Source organism: Coregonus lavaretus (assembly GCF_964263955.1).
Source record: "Coregonus lavaretus genome assembly, contig: HAP1_SCAFFOLD_145, whole genome shotgun sequence".
In the NCBI taxonomy this organism is placed as follows: Eukaryota; Metazoa; Chordata; class Actinopteri; order Salmoniformes; family Salmonidae; genus Coregonus; species Coregonus lavaretus.
Window position 1 is genome coordinate 959,136 of NW_028165685.1, and position 18,468 is coordinate 977,603.

Below are 18,468 nucleotides of genomic sequence, written 5' to 3' on the forward strand. Positions count from 1 at the left end.
CTACTGGGGGCGCGTGGCCGACCCCCATGTCGTTGCCTACTCGGGGCGCGTGGCCGACCCCCATGTCGTTGCCTACTGGGGGCGCGTGGCCGACCCCCATGTCGTTGCCTACTGGGGGCGCGTGGCCGACCCCCATGTCGTTGCCTACTCGGGGCGCGTGGCCGACCCCCATGTCGTTGCCTACTCGGGGCGCGTGGCCGACCCCCATGTCGTTGCCTACTGGGGGCGCGTGGCCGACCCCCATGTCGTTGCCTACTGGGGGCGCGTGGCCTGTCGTTGCCTACTGGGGGCGCGTGGCCGACCCCCATGTCGTTGCCTACAGGCAGCGTGGCCGACCCCCATGTCGTTGCCTACTCTGGGCGCGTGGCCAACCCCCATGTCGTTGCCTACTCGGGGCGCGTGGCCAACCCCCATGTCGTTGCCTACTGGGGGCGCGTGGCCGACCCCCATGTCGTTGCCTACTGGGGGCGCGTGGCCGACCCCCATGTCGTTGCCTACTGGGGGCGCGTGGCCGACCCCCATGTCGTTGCCTACTGGGGGCGCGTGGCCGACCCCCATGTCGTTGCCTACTGGGGGCGCGTGGCCGACCCCCATGTCGTTGCCTACTGGGGGCGCGTGGCCGACTACTACCAGTATGGATGTGTAGCCTCTTGCCCTAACCCTCTGTCCTACTACCAGTATGGATGTGTAGCCTCTTGCCCTAACCCTCTGTCCTACTACCAGTATGGATGTGTAGCCTCTTGCCCTAACCCTCTGTCCTACTACCAGTATGGATGTGTAGCCTCTTGCCCTAACCCTCTGCCCTACTACCAGTATGGATGTGTAGCCTCTTGCCCTAACCCTACCAGTATGGATGTGTAGCCTCTTGCCCTAACCCTCTGTCCTACTACCAGTATGGATGTGTAGCCTCTTGCCCTAACCCTCTGTCCTACTACCGGTATGGATGTGTAGCCTTTTGCCCTAACCCTCTGTCCTACTACCAGTATGGATGTGTAGCCTCTTGCCCTAACCCTACTACCAGTATGGATGTGTAGCCTCTTGCCCTAACCCTCTGTCCTACTACCAGTATGGATGTGTAGCCTCTTGCCCTAACCCTACTACCAGTATGGATGTGTAGCCTCTTGCTCAGGGGAACAACCCAACAGGACAGCCAGTCAGTCTGGAGACTACAGGGGAACAACCCAACAGGACAGCCAGTCAGTCTGGAGACTACAGGGGAACAACCCAACAGGACAGCCAGTCAGTCTGGAGACTACAGGGGAACAACCCAACAGGACAGCCAGTCAGTCTGGAGACTACAGGGGAACAACCCAACAGGACAGCCAGTCAGTCTGGAGCTAACAGACTACAGGGGAACAACCCAACAGGACAGCCAGTCAGTCTGGAGACTACAGGGGAACAACCCAACAGGACAGCCAGTCAGTCTGGAGACTACAGGGGAACAACCCAACAGGACAGCCAGTCAGTCTGGAGACTACAGGGGAACAACCCAACAGGACAGCCAGTCAGTCTGGAGACTACAGGGGAACAACCCAACAGGACAGCCAGTCAGTCTGGAGACTACAGGGGAACAACCCAACAGGACAGCCAGTCAGTCTGGAGACTACAGGGGAACAACCCAACAGGACAGCCAGTCAGTCTGGAGACTACAGGGGAACAACCCAACAGGACAGCCAGTCAGTCTGGAGACTACAGGGGAACAACCCAACAGGACAGCCAGTCAGTCTGGAGCTAACAGACTACAGGGGAACAACCCAACAGGACAGCCAGTCAGTCTGGAGACTACAGGGGAACAACCCAACAGGACAGCCAGTCAGTCTGGAGCTAACAGACTACAGGGGAACAACCCAACAGGACAGCCAGTCAGTCTGGAGACTACAGGGGAACAACCCAACAGGACAGCCAGTCAGTCTGGAGCTAACAGACTACAGGGGAACAACCCAACAGGACAGCCAGTCAGTCTGGAGACTACAGGGGAACAACCCAACAGGACAGCCAGTCAGTCTGGAGCTAACAGACTACAGGGGAACAACCCAACAGGACAGCCAGTCAGTCTGGAGACTACAGGGGAACAACCCAACAGGACAGCCAGTCAGTCTGGAGACTACAGGGGAACAACCCAACAGGACAGCCAGTCAGTCTGGAGCTAACAGACTACAGGGGAACAACCCAACAGGACAGCCAGTCAGTCTGGAGACTACAGGGGAACAACCCAACAGGACAGCCAGTCAGTCTGGAGACTACAGGGGAACAACCCAACAGGACAGCCAGTCAGTCTGGAGCTAACAGACTACAGGGGAACAACCCAACAGGACAGCCAGTCAGTCTGGAGACTACAGGAGAACAACCCAACAGGACAGCCAGTCAGTCTGGAGACTACAGGGGAACAACCCAACAGGACAGCCAGTCAGTCTGGAGACTACAGGGGAACAACCCAACAGGACAGCCAGTCAGTCTGCAGACTACAGGGGAACAACCCAACAGGACAGCCAGTCAGTCTGGAGACTACAGGGGAACAACCCAACAGGACAGCCAGTCAGTCTGGAGCTAACAGACTACAGGGGAACAACCCAACAGGACAGCCAGTCAGTCTGGAGACTACAGGGGAACAACCCAACAGGACAGCCAGTCAGTCTGGAGCTAACAGACTACAGGGGAACAACCCAACAGGACAGCCAGTCAGTCTGGAGACTACAGGGGAACAACCCAACAGGACAGCCAGTCAGTCTGGAGACTACAGGGGAACAACCCAACAGGACAGCCAGTCAGTCTGGAGACTACAGGGGAACAACCCAACAGGACAGCCAGTCAGTCTGGAGCTAACAGACTACAGGGGAACAACCCAACAGGACAGCCAGTCAGTCTGGAGACTACAGGGGAACAACCCAACAGGACAGCCAGTCAGTCTGGAGACTACAGGGGAACAACCCAACAGGACAGCCAGTCAGTCTGGAGACTACAGGGGAACAACCCAACAGGACAGCCAGTCAGTCTGGAGCTGGAGACTACAGGGGAACAACCCAACAGGACAGCCAGTCAGTCTGGAGCTGGAGACTACAGGGGAACAACCCAACAGGACAGCCAGTCAGTCTGGAGACTACAGGGGAACAACCCAACAGGACAGCCAGTCAGTCTGGAGACTACAGGGGAACAACCCAACAGGACAGCCAGTCAGTCTGGAGCTAACAGACTACAGGGGAACAACCCAACAGGACAGCCAGTCAGTCTGGAGACTACAGGGGAACAACCCAACAGGACAGCCAGTCAGTCTGGAGCTAACAGACTACAGGGGAACAACCCAACAGGACAGCCAGTCAGTCTGGAGACTACAGGGGAACAACCCAACAGGACAGCCAGTCAGTCTGGAGACTACAGGGGAACAACCCAACAGGACAGCCAGTCAGTCTGGAGCTAACAGACTACAGGGGAACAACCCAACAGGACAGCCAGTCAGTCTGGAGACTACAGGGGAACAACCCAACAGGACAGCCAGTCAGTCTGGAGACTACAGGGGAACAACCCAACAGGACAGCCAGTCAGTCTGGAGCTAACAGACTACAGGGGAACAACCCAACAGGACAGCCAGTCAGTCTGGAGACTACAGGGGAACAACCCAACAGGACAGCCAGTCAGTCTGGAGACTACAGGGGAACAACCCAACAGGACAGCCAGTCAGTCTGGAGCTAACAGACTACAGGGGAACAACCCAACAGGACAGCCAGTCAGTCTGGAGACTACAGGGGAACAACCCAACAGGACAGCCAGTCAGTCTGGAGCTAACAGACTACAGGGGAACAACCCAACAGGACAGCCAGTCAGTCTGGAGCTAACAGACTACAGGGGAACAACCCAACAGGACAGCCAGTCAGTCTGGAGACTACAGGGGAACAACCCAACAGGACAGCCAGTCAGTCTGGAGACTACAGGGGAACAACCCAACAGGACAGCCAGTCAGTCTGGAGCTAACAGACTACAGGGGAACAACCCAACAGGACAGCCAGTCAGTCTGGAGACTACAGGGGAACAACCCAACAGGACAGCCAGTCAGTCTGGAGACTACAGGGGAACAACCCAACAGGACAGCCAGTCAGTCTGGAGACTACAGGGGAACAACCCAACAGGACAGCCAGTCAGTCTGGAGACTACAGGGGAACAACCCAACAGGACAGCCAGTCAGTCTGGAGCTAACAGACTACAGGGGAACAACCCAACAGGACAGCCAGTCAGTCTGGAGACTACAGGGGAACAACCCAACAGGACAGCCAGTCAGTCTGGAGACTACAGGGGAACAACCCAACAGGACAGCCAGTCAGTCTGGAGCTAACAGACTACAGGGGAACAACCCAACAGGACAGCCAGTCAGTCTGGAGACTACAGGGGAACAACCCAACAGGACAGCCAGTCAGTCTGGAGCTAACAGACTACAGGGGAACAACCCAACAGGACAGCCAGTCAGTCTGGAGACTACAGGGGAACAACCCAACAGGACAGCCAGTCAGTCTGGAGACTACAGGGGAACAACCCAACAGGACAGCCAGTCAGTCTGGAGACTACAGGGGAACAACCCAACAGGACAGCCAGTCAGTCTGGAGCTAACAGACTACAGGGGAACAACCCAACAGGACAGCCAGTCAGTCTGGAGACTACAGGGGAACAACCCAACAGGACAGCCAGTCAGTCTGGAGACTACAGGGGAACAACCCAACAGGACAGCCAGTCAGTCTGGAGCTAACAGACTACAGGGGAACAACCCAACAGGACAGCCAGTCAGTCTGGAGACTACAGGGGAACAACCCAACAGGACAGCCAGTCAGTCTGGAGACTACAGGGGAACAACCCAACAGGACAGCCAGTCAGTCTGGAGCTAACAGACTACAGGGGAACAACCCAACAGGACAGCCAGTCAGTCTGGAGCTAACAGACTACAGGGGAATAACCCAACAGGACAGCCAGTCAGTCTGGAGACTACAGGGGAACAACCCAACAGGACAGCCAGTCAGTCTGGAGACTACAGGGGAACAACCCAACAGGACAGCCAGTCAGTCTGGAGACTACAGGGGAACAACCCAACAGGACAGCCAGTCAGTCTGGAGACTACAGGGGAACAACCCAACAGGACAGCCAGTCAGTCTGGAGCTAACAGACTACAGGGGAACAACCCAACAGGACAGCCAGTCAGTCTGGAGCTAACAGACTACAGGGGAACAACCCAACAGGACAGCCAGTCAGTCTGGAGACTACAGGGGAACAACCCAACAGGACAGCCAGTCAGTCTGGAGCTAACAGACTACAGGGGAACAACCCAACAGGACAGCCAGTCAGTCTGGAGACTACAGGGGAACAACCCAACAGGACAGCCAGTCAGTCTGGAGCTAACAGACTACAGGGGAACCAGCCAGTCAGTCTGGAGCCAGTCAGTCTCACATTCACATCTTAACACACCTGCGTCTGTGCTGGTGTTGCCGTCGGTTGCATTGTGGTATGTGATCAGCCAATGGCGTAGCAGAGAGAAACTGTAGAGGTTCATCCATTGGTCGTCTGAGAAGGCTTGGCTGACACACAGCACCGTGAAGAAGTCCCCACACACACACCCATCCAGCTCCGCCACCTGCCCCGGCTACACACACACACACACACACACACACACACACACACACACACACACACACACACACACAATTTAGAAAAGAGTAGTTCATTACAGTTGTGCATGTAAAAATATGCAGTGATTTGATTGGTTGATTAGAGGTCACCTGACGTATTCGAGGGCCAGTGAAAAACCCTCCTGACGAAGCCACACCTCCCTGCTGAACGCTGGCGTAGCGCAGCCAATCAACAAGCCTCTTACTGAGCAGGGTCACATGATCTACACACAAACACACACACTTACATTTTAGTCATTTAGCAGACGCTCTTATCCAGAGAGACATACAGTTAGTATATTCACATTAAGATAGCTAGGTGGGACAACCACATATTACAGTAGTTAGTATATTCACATTAAGACAGCTAGGTGGGACAACCACATATTACAGTAGTTAGTATATTCACATTAAGATAGCTAGGTGGGACAACCACATATTACAGTAGTTAGTATATTCACATTAAGATAGCTAGGTGGGACAACCACATATTACAGTAGTTAGTATATTCACATTAAGACAGCTAGGTGGGACAACCACATATTACAGTAGTTAGTATATTCACATTAAGACAGCTAGGTGGGACAACCACATATTACAGTAGTTAGTATATTCACATTAAGATAGCTAGGTGGGACAACCACATATTACAGTAGTTAGTATATTCACATTAAGATAGCTAGGTGGGACAACCACATATTACAGTAGTTAGTATATTCACATTAAGATAGCTAGGTGGGACAACCACATATTACAGTAGTTAGTATATTCATATTAAGATAGCTAGGTGGGACAACCACATATTACAGTAGTTAGTATATTCATATTAAGACAGCTAGGTGGGACAACCACATATTACAGTAGTTAGTATATTCATATTAAGACAGCTAGGTGGGACAACCACATATTACAGTAGTTAGTATATTCATATTAAGATAGCTAGGTGGGACAACCACATATTACAGTAGTTAGTATATTCACATTAAGATAGCTAGGTGGGACAACCACATATTACAGTAGTTAGTATATTCACATTAAGACAGCTAGGTGGGACAACCACATATTACAGTAGTTAGTATATTCACATTAAGACAGCTAGGTGGGACAACCACATATTACAGTAGTTAGTATATTCATATTAAGATATCTAGGTGGTACAACCACATATTACAGTAGTTAGTATATTCATATTAAGACAGCTAGGTGGGACAACCACATATTACAGTAGTTAGTATATTCATATTAAGATATCTAGGTGGTACAACCACATATTACAGTAGTTAGTATATTCATATTAAGACAGCTAGGTGGGACAACCACATATTACAGTAGTTAGTATATTCATATTAAGATAGCTAGGTGGTACAACCACATATTACAGTAGTTAGTATATTCATATTAAGATAGCTAGGTGGTACAACCACATATTACAGTAGTTAGTATATTCATATTAAGACAGCTAGGTGGGACAACCACATATTACAGTAGTTAGTATATTCATATTAAGATAGCTAGGTGGGACAACCACATATCTCAGTAGTTAGTATATTCATAATAAGATAGCTAGGTGGGACAACCACATATTACAGTAGTTAGTATATTCATATTAAGATAGCTAGGTGGGACAACCACATATTACAGTAGTTAGTATATTCATATTAAGATAGCTAGGTGGGACAACCACATATTACAGTAGTTAGTATATTCATATTAAGATAGCTAGGTAGGACAACCACATATTACAGTAGTTAGTATATTCACATTAAGACAGCTAGGTGGGACAACCACATATTACAGTAGTTAGTATATTCACATTAAGATAGCTAGGTGGTACAACCACATATTACAGTAGTTAGTATATTCACATTAAGATAGCTAGGTGGTACAACCACATATTACAGTAGTTAGTATATTCATATTAAGATAGCTAGGTGGGACAACCACATATTACAGTAGTTAGTATATTCATATTAAGATAGCTAGGTGGGACAACCACATATCTCAGTAGTTAGTATATTCATAATAAGATAGCTAGGTGGGACAACCACATATTACAGTAGTTAGTATATTCATATTAAGATAGCTAGGTGGGACAACCACATATTACAGTAGTTAGTATATTCATATTAAGATAGCTAGGTGGGACAACCACATATTACAGTAGTTAGTATATTCATATTAAGATAGCTAGGTAGGACAACCACATATTACAGTAGTTAGTATATTCACATTAAGATAGCTAGGTGGGACAACCACATATTACAGTAGTTAGTATATTCACATTAAGATAGCTAGGTGGGACAACCACATATTACAGTAGTTATTATATTCATATTAAGACAGCTAGGTGGGACAACCACATATTACAGTAGTTAGTATATTCATATTAAGATAGCTAGGTGGGACAACCACATATTACAGTAGTTAGTATATTCATATTAAGATAGCTAGGTGGTACAACCACATATTACAGTAGTTAGTATATACATATTAAGATAGCTAGGTGGGACAACCACATATTACAGTAGTTAGTATATTCACATTAAGATAGCTAGGTGGGACAACCACATATTACAGTAGTTAGTATATTCATATTAAGATAGCTAGGTGGGACAACCACATATTACAGTAGTTAGTATATTCATATTAAGATAGCTAGGTGGGACAACCACATATTACAGTAGTTAGTATATTCACATTAAGATAGCTAGGTGGGACAACCACATATTACAGTAGTTAGTATATTCACATTAAGACAGCTAGGTGGGACAACCACATATTACAGTAGTTAGTATATTCACATTAAGACAGCTAGGTGGGACAACCACATATTACAGTAGTTAGTATATTCACATTAAGACAGCTAGGTGGGACAACCACATATTACAGTAGTTAGTATATTCATATTAAGACAGCTAGGTGGGACAACCACATATTACAGTAGTTAGTATATTCATATTAAGACAGCTAGGTGGGACAACCACATATTACAGTAGTTAGTATATTCACATTAAGACAGCTAGGTGGGACAACCACATATTACAGTAGTTAGTATATTCATATTAAGATAGCTAGGTGGGACAACCACATATTACAGTAGTTAGTATATTCACATTAAGATAGCTAGGTGGTACAACCACATATTACAGTAGTTAGTATATTCATATTAAGATAGCTAGGTGGGACAACCACATATTACAGTAGTTAGTATATTCATATTAAGACAGCTAGGTGGGACAACCACATATTACAGTAGTTAGTATATTCACATTAAGACAGCTAGTTGGGACAACCACATATTACAGTAGTTAGTATATTCATATTAAGATAGCTAGGTGGGACAACCACATATTACAGTAGTTAGTATATTCATATTAAGATAGCTAGGTGGTACAACCACATATTACAGTAGTTAGTATATTCACATTAAGATAGCTAGGTGGGACAACCACATATTACAGTAGTTAGTATATTCATATTAAGATAGCTAGGTGGGACAACCACATATTACAGTAGTTAGTATATTCATATTAAGACAGCTAGGTGGGACAACCACATATTACAGTAGTTAGTATATTCACATTAAGACAGCTAGGTGGGACAACCACATATTACAGTAGTTAGTATATTCATATTAAGATAGCTAGGTGGGACAACCACATATTACAGTAGTTAGTATATTCACATTAAGATAGCTAGGTGGTACAACCACATATTACAGTAGTTAGTATATTCATATTAAGACAGCTAGGTGGGACAACCACATATTACAGTAGTTAGTATATTCACATTAAGACAGCTAGTTGGGACAACCACATATTACAGTAGTTAGTATATTCATATTAAGATAGCTAGGTGGGACAACCACATATTACAGTAGTTAGTATATTCATATTAAGATAGCTAGGTGGTACAACCACATATTACAGTAGTTAGTATATTCACATTAAGATAGCTAGGTGGGACAACCACATATTACAGTAGTTAGTATATTCATATTAAGATAGCTAGGTGGGACAACCACATATTACAGTAGTTAGTATATTCATATTAAGATAGCTAGGTGGGACAACCACATATTACAGTAGTTAGTATATTCATATTAAGACAGCTAGGTGGGACAACCACATATTACAGTAGTTAGTATATTCACATTAAGATAGCTAGGTGGGACAACCACATATTACAGTAGTTAGTATATTCATATTAAGATAGCTAGGTGGGACAACCACATATTACAGTAGTTAGTATATTCATATTAAGACAGCTAGGTGGGACAACCACATATTACAGTAGTTAGTATATTCATATTAAGATAGCTAGGTGGTACAACCACATATTACAGTAGTTAGTATATTCACATTAAGATAGCTAGGTGGGACAACCACATATTACAGTAGTTAGTATATTCACATTAAGATAGCTAGGTGGGACAACCACATATTACAGTAGTTAGTATATTCATATTAAGACAGCTAGGTGGTACAACCACATATTACAGTAGTTAGTATATTCATATTAAGACAGCTAGGTGGGACAACCACATATTACAGTAGTTAGTATATTCATATTAAGATAGCTAGGTGGGACAACCACATATTACAGTAGTTAGTATATTCACATTAAGACAGCTAGGTGGGACAACCACATATTACAGTAGTTAGTATATTCATATTAAGACAGCTAGGTGGGACAACCACATATTACAGTAGTTAGTATATTCACATTAAGACCGCTAGGTGGGACAACCACATATTACAGTAGTTAGTATATTCATATTAAGACAGCTAGGTGGGACAACCACATATTACAGTAGTTAGTATATTCATATTAAGACAGCTAGGTGGGACAACCACATATTACAGTAGTTAGTATATTCATATTAAGACAGCTAGGTGGGACAACCACATATTACAGTAGTTAGTATATTCACATTAAGATAGCTAGGTGGTACAACCACATATTACAGTAGTTAGTATATTCACATTAAGATAGCTAGGTGGGACAACCACATATTACAGTAGTTAGTATATTCACATTAAGATAGCTAGGTGGGACAACCACATATTACAGTAGTTAGTATATTCACATTAAGATAGCTAGGTGAGACAACCACATATTACAGTAGTTAGTATATTCACATTAAGACAGCTAGGTGGTACAACCACATATTACAGTAGTTAGTATATTCATATTAAGATAGCTAGGTGGGACAACCACATATTACAGTAGTTAGTATATTCATATTAAGACAGCTAGGTGGTACAACCACATATTACAGTAGTTAGTATATTCATATTAAGACAGCTAGGTGGGACAACCACATATTACAGTAGTTAGTATATTCATATTAAGATAGCTAGGTGGGACAACCACATATTACAGTAGTTAGTATATTCACATTAAGACAGCTAGGTGGGACAACCACATATTACAGTAGTTAGTATATTCATATTAAGATAGCTAGGTGGGACAACCACATATTACAGTAGTTAGTATATTCACATTAAGATAGCTAGGTGGGACAACCACATATTACAGTAGTTAGTATATTCACATTAAGACAGCTAGGTGGGACAACCACATATTACAGTAGTTAGTATATTCACATTAAGACAGCTAGGTGGGACAACCACATATTACAGTAGTTAGTATATTCACATTAAGACAGCTAGGTGGGACAACCACATATTACAGTAGTTAGTATATTCATATTAAGACAGCTAGGTGGGACAACCACATATTACAGTAGTTAGTATATTCATATTAAGACAGCTAGGTGGGACAACCACATATTACAGTAGTTAGTATATTCACATTAAGACAGCTAGGTGGGACAACCACATATTACAGTAGTTAGTATATTCATATTAAGATAGCTAGGTGGGACAACCACATATTACAGTAGTTAGTATATTCACATTAAGATAGCTAGGTGGTACAACCACATATTACAGTAGTTAGTATATTCATATTAAGATAGCTAGGTGGGACAACCACATATTACAGTAGTTAGTATATTCATATTAAGACAGCTAGGTGGGACAACCACATATTACAGTAGTTAGTATATTCACATTAAGACAGCTAGTTGGGACAACCACATATTACAGTAGTTAGTATATTCATATTAAGATAGCTAGGTGGGACAACCACATATTACAGTAGTTAGTATATTCATATTAAGATAGCTAGGTGGTACAACCACATATTACAGTAGTTAGTATATTCACATTAAGATAGCTAGGTGGGACAACCACATATTACAGTAGTTAGTATATTCACATTAAGATAGCTAGGTGGGACAACCACATATTACAGTAGTTAGTATATTCATATTAAGACAGCTAGGTGGTACAACCACATATTACAGTAGTTAGTATATTCATATTAAGACAGCTAGGTGGGACAACCACATATTACAGTAGTTAGTATATTCATATTAAGATAGCTAGGTGGGACAACCACATATTACAGTAGTTAGTATATTCACATTAAGACAGCTAGGTGGGACAACCATATATTACAGTAGTTAGTATATTCATATTAAGACAGCTAGGTGGGACAACCACATATTACAGTAGTTAGTATATTCACATTAAGACCGCTAGGTGGGACAACCACATATTACAGTAGTTAGTATATTCATATTAAGACAGCTAGGTGGGACAACCACATATTACAGTAGTTAGTATATTCATATTAAGACAGCTAGGTGGGACAACCACATATTACAGTAGTTAGTATATTCACATTAAGATAGCTAGGTGGTACAACCACATATTACAGTAGTTAGTATATTCACATTAAGATAGCTAGGTGGGACAACCACATATTACAGTAGTTAGTATATTCACATTAAGATAGCTAGGTGGTACAACCACATATTACAGTAGTTAGTATATTCACATTAAGATAGCTAGGTGGGACAACCACATATTACAGTAGTTAGTATATTCACATTAAGATAGCTAGGTGGGACAACCACATATTACAGTAGTTAGTATATTCACATTAAGATAGCTAGGTGGGACAACCACATATTACAGTAGTTAGTATATTCACATTAAGACAGCTAGGTGGTACAACCACATATTACAGTAGTTAGTATATTCATATTAAGATAGCTAGGTGGGACAACCACATATTACAGTAGTTAGTATATTCACATTAAGATAGCTAGGTGGGACAACCACATATTACAGTAGTTAGTATATTCACATTAAGATAGCTAGGTGGGACAACCACATATTACAGTAGTTAGTATATTCACATTAAGATAGCTAGGTGGGACAACCACATATTACAGTAGTTAGTATATTCATATTAAGATAGCTAGGTGGGACAACCACATATTACAGTAGTTAGTATATTCATATTAAGATAGCTAGGTGGGACAACCACATATTACAGTAGTTAGTATATTCACATTAAGATAGCTAGGTGGGACAACCACATATTACAGTAGTTAGTATATTCACATTAAGACAGCTAGGTGGGACAACCACATATTACAGTAGTTAGTATATTCACATTAAGACAGCTAGGTGGGACAACCACATATTACAGTAGTTAGTATATTCACATTAAGACAGCTAGGTGGGACAACCACATATTACAGTAGTTAGTATATTCATATTAAGACAGCTAGGTGGGACAACCACATATTACAGTAGTTAGTATATTCATATTAAGACAGCTAGGTGGGACAACCACATATTACAGTAGTTAGTATATTCACATTAAGACAGCTAGGTGGGACAACCACATATTACAGTAGTTAGTATATTCATATTAAGATAGCTAGGTGGGACAACCACATATTACAGTAGTTAGTATATTCACATTAAGATAGCTAGGTGGTACAACCACATATTACAGTAGTTAGTATATTCATATTAAGATAGCTAGGTGGGACAACCACATATTACAGTAGTTAGTATATTCATATTAAGACAGCTAGGTGGGACAACCACATATTACAGTAGTTAGTATATTCACATTAAGACAGCTAGTTGGGACAACCACATATTACAGTAGTTAGTATATTCATATTAAGATAGCTAGGTGGGACAACCACATATTACAGTAGTTAGTATATTCATATTAAGATAGCTAGGTGGGACAACCACATATTACAGTAGTTAGTATATTCATATTAAGACAGCTAGGTGGGACAACCACATATTACAGTAGTTAGTATATTCACATTAAGACAGCTAGGTGGGACAACCACATATTACAGTAGTTAGTATATTCATATTAAGATAGCTAGGTGGTACAACCACATATTACAGTAGTTAGTATATTCATATTAAGATAGCTAGGTGGGACAACCACATATTACAGTAGTTAGTATATTCATATTAAGACAGCTAGGTGGGACAACCACATATTACAGTAGTTAGTATATTCACATTAAGACAGCTAGTTGGGACAACCACATATTACAGTAGTTAGTATATTCATATTAAGATAGCTAGGTGGGACAACCACATATTACAGTAGTTAGTATATTCATATTAAGATAGCTAGGTGGTACAACCACATATTACAGTAGTTAGTATATTCACATTAAGATAGCTAGGTGGGACAACCACATATTACAGTAGTTAGTATATTCATATTAAGATAGCTAGGTGGGACAACCACATATTACAGTAGTTAGTATATTCATATTAAGATAGCTAGGTGGGACAACCACATATTACAGTAGTTAGTATATTCATATTAAGACAGCTAGGTGGGACAACCACATATTACAGTAGTTAGTATATTCACATTAAGATAGCTAGGTGGGACAACCACATATTACAGTAGTTAGTATATTCATATTAAGATAGCTAGGTGGGACAACCACATATTACAGTAGTTAGTATATTCATATTAAGACAGCTAGGTGGGACAACCACATATTACAGTAGTTAGTATATTCATATTAAGATAGCTAGGTGGTACAACCACATATTACAGTAGTTAGTATATTCACATTAAGATAGCTAGGTGGGACAACCACATATTACAGTAGTTAGTATATTCACATTAAGATAGCTAGGTGGGACAACCACATATTACAGTAGTTAGTATATTCATATTAAGACAGCTAGGTGGTACAACCACATATTACAGTAGTTAGTATATTCATATTAAGACAGCTAGGTGGGACAACCACATATTACAGTAGTTAGTATATTCACATTAAGATAGCTAGGTGGGACAACCACATATTACAGTAGTTAGTATATTCACATTAAGACAGCTAGGTGGGACAACCACATATTACAGTAGTTAGTATATTCACATTAAGATAGCTAGGTGGTACAACCACATATTACAGTAGTTAGTATATTCACATTAAGATAGCTAGGTGGGACAACCACATATTACAGTAGTTAGTATATTCACATTAAGATAGCTAGGTGGGACAACCACATATTACAGTAGTTAGTATATTCACATTAAGACAGCTAGGTGGTACAACCACATATTACAGTAGTTAGTATATTCATATTAAGATAGCTAGGTGGGACAACCACATATTACAGTAGTTAGTATATTCACATTAAGATAGCTAGGTGGGACAACCACATATTACAGTAGTTAGTATATTCACATTAAGATAGCTAGGTGGGACAACCACATATTACAGTAGTTAGTATATTCACATTAAGACAGCTAGGTGGGACAACCACATATTACAGTAGTTAGTATATTCACATTAAGACAGCTAGGTGGGACAACCACATATTACAGTAGTTAGTATATTCACATTAAGATAGCTAGGTGGGACAACCACATATTACAGTAGTTAGTATATTCACATTAAGACAGCTAGGTGGGACAACCACATATTACAGTAGTTAGTATATTCATATTAAGATAGCTAGGTGGGACAACCACATATTACAGTAGTTAGTATATTCACATTAAGACAGCTAGGTGGGACAACCACATATTACAGTAGTTAGTATATTCATATTAAGACAGCTAGGTGGGACAACCACATATTACAGTAGTTAGTATATTCATATTAAGACAGCTAGGTGGGACAACCACATATTACAGTAGTTAGTATATTCATATTAAGACAGCTAGGTGGGACAACCACATATTACAGTAGTTAGTATATTCATATTAAGACAGCTAGGTGGGACAACCACATATTACAGTAGTTAGTATATTCACATTAAGATAGCTAGGTGGGACAACCACATATTACAGTAGTTAGTATATTCATATTAAGATAGCTAGGTGGTACAACCACATATTACAGTAGTTAGTATATTCACATTAAGATAGCTAGGTGGGACAACCACATATTACAGTAGTTAGTATATTCATATTAAGATAGCTAGGTGGGACAACCACATATTACAGTAGTTAGTATATTCACATTAAGATAGCTAGGTGGGACAACCACATATTACAGTAGTTAGTATATTCACATTAAGACAGCTAGGTGGGACAACCACATATTACAGTAGTTAGTATATTCATATTAAGACAGCTAGGTGGGACAACCACATATTACAGTAGTTAGTATATTCACATTAAGACAGCTAGGTGGGACAACAACAAAGTAGCTATGAGCAGAGTCTGATGTTTTGGGAAGATGGGCAGGGACTCTGCTGTCCTAGCTTCAGGGGGGAAATGGTTCCACCATTGGGGTGCCAGGACAGAGAAGAGCTGGGACTGGGCTGAGTGGGAGCTGACCTCTCATAGGGGTGGGAGGGTCAAGAGACCAGAGGTGGCAGAACGGAGTGCTCGGGTTGGGGTGTAGGGTTGGAGCATAGCCTGAAGGTAGGGACTCAGGTTGGGGTGTAGGGTTGGAGCATAGCCTGAAGGTAGGGACTCAGGTTGGGGTGTAGGGTTGGAGCATAGCCTGAAGGTAGGGACTCAGGTTGGGGTGTAGGGTTGGAGCATAGCCTGAAGGTAGGGACTCAGGTTGGGGTGTAGGGTTGGAGCATAGCCTGAAGGTAGGGACTCAGGTTGGGGTGTAGGGTTGGAGCATAGCCTGAAGGTAGGGACTCAGGTTGGGGTGTAGGGTTGGAGCATAGCCTGAAGGTAGGGACTCAGGTTGGGGTGTAGGGTTGGAGCATAGCCTGAAGGTAGGGACTCAGGTTGGGGTGTAGGGTTGGAGCATAGCCTGAAGGTAGGGACTCAGGTTGGGGTGTAGGGTTGGAGCATAGCCTGAAGGTAGGGACTCAGGTTGGGGTGTAGGGTTGGAGCATAGCCTGAAGGTAGGGACTCAGGTTGGGGTGTAGGGGTTGGAGCATAGCCTGAAGGTAGGGACTCAGGTTGGGGTGTAGGGTTGGAGCATAGCCTGAAGGTAGGGACTCAGGTTGGGGTGTAGGGTTGGAGCATAGCCTGAAGGTAGGGACTCAGGTTGGGGTGTAGGGTTGGAGCATAGCCTGAAGGTAGGGACTCAGGTTGGGGTGTAGGGTTGGAGCATAGCCTGAAGGTAGGGACTCAGGTTGGGGTGTAGGGTTGGAGCATAGCCTGAAGGTAAGGACTCAGGTTGGGGTGTAGGGTTGGAGCATAGCCTGAAGGTAGGGACTCAGGTTGGGGTGTAGGGTTGGAGCATAGCCTGAAGGTAGGGACTCAGGTTGGGGTGTAGGGTTGGAGCATAGCCTGAAGGTAGGGACTCAGGTTGGGGTGTAGGGTTGGAGCATAGCCTGAAGGTAGGGACTCAGGTTGGGGTGTAGGGTTGGAGCATAGCCTGAAGGTAGGGACTCAGGTTGGGGTGTAGGGTTGGAGCATAGCCTGAAGGTAGGGACTCAGGTTGGGGTGTAGGGTTGGAGCATAGCCTGAAGGTAGGGACTCAGGTTGGGGTGTAGGGTTGGAGCATAGCCTGAAGGTAGGGACTCAGGTCGGGGTGTAGGGTTGGAGCATAGCCTGAAGGTAGGGACTCAGGTTGGGGTGTAGGGTTGGAGCATAGCCTGAAGGTAGGGACTCAGGTTGGGGTGTAGGGTTGGAGCATAGCTTGAAGGTAGGGACTCAGGTTGGGGTGTAGGGTTTGAGCATAGCCTGAAGGTAGGGAGGGGCAGTTCCTCTTGCTGCTCCGTAGGTAAGCACCATGGTCTAATAGTGGATGTGAGCTTCAACTGGAAGCCAGTGGAGTGTGCGGAGGAGCGGGGTGACATGGGAGAACTTGGGAAGGTTGAAACCAGGCTGCAGCGTTCTGGATAGGTTGAAGGGGTTTGATGGCACAACCGGAGAGCCCAGCCAACAGCGAGTTGCAGTAGTCCAGACGGGAGAAGACAAGTCCCTGAATTAGAACCTGCGCCGCTTCCTGTATGAGGTAGGGTCGTACTCTACGGATGTTGTAGGCCAGGGGTATTCAACTCTGACCCTACGAGGTCTGGAGCCTGCTGGTTCTCTGTTCTACCTGATCATGAATTGCACCCACCTGGTGTCCCAGGTATAAAATCAGTCCCTGATTAGAGGAACAAAGACATGAAGGAGTGGAACTGGCTTCTAGGTCCAGAGTTTAGTTTGAGAGTTGTAGAGCATGAAACTGAAGGAGCGAGTTACTGCTTTGACGTTTGCTGAGAACGACAGACACAGAAACACACACACACACACACACACACACACACACACACACACACACGGGAGAATAACAATCACAAGCTCTATGCAATTTCTCACGCACAGATCCATGCCTGTGTGTTACCTTCAGTAAGGCTCTCTGGGCAGTAGGTGATGATGGTGTTTAGAAGAGGCAGAATGTGAAGGTGAGAGTGTGTGCCTGCTGGTCGTCCCTCCAGACTTCGAAGGAGGAGAGAGGAGAGCGCTGACAGGTCTTCTTTAGACCCCGCCTGAG

General features: G+C 43.7%; 1 protein-coding gene across 1 annotated transcript in view; it reads right to left on the minus strand.

Moving 5' to 3' along the window:
* ap5z1 (adaptor related protein complex 5 subunit zeta 1) overlaps nucleotides 1–18,463 on the minus strand; it is a gene marked incomplete at both ends in the record, with an annotated part of 53,269 nt that extends 34,806 nt beyond the window's left edge. Inside the window, 3 exons of the mRNA XM_084190757.1 lie at nucleotides 5,443–5,617; nucleotides 5,754–5,866; nucleotides 18,319–18,463. Coding sequence (XP_084046883.1) covers nucleotides 5,443–5,617; nucleotides 5,754–5,866; nucleotides 18,319–18,463 — 433 coding nt within the window. The remainder of the gene's footprint in view (nucleotides 1–5,442; nucleotides 5,618–5,753; nucleotides 5,867–18,318) is intronic.
* Nucleotides 18,464–18,468: the final 5 nt, after the last annotated feature.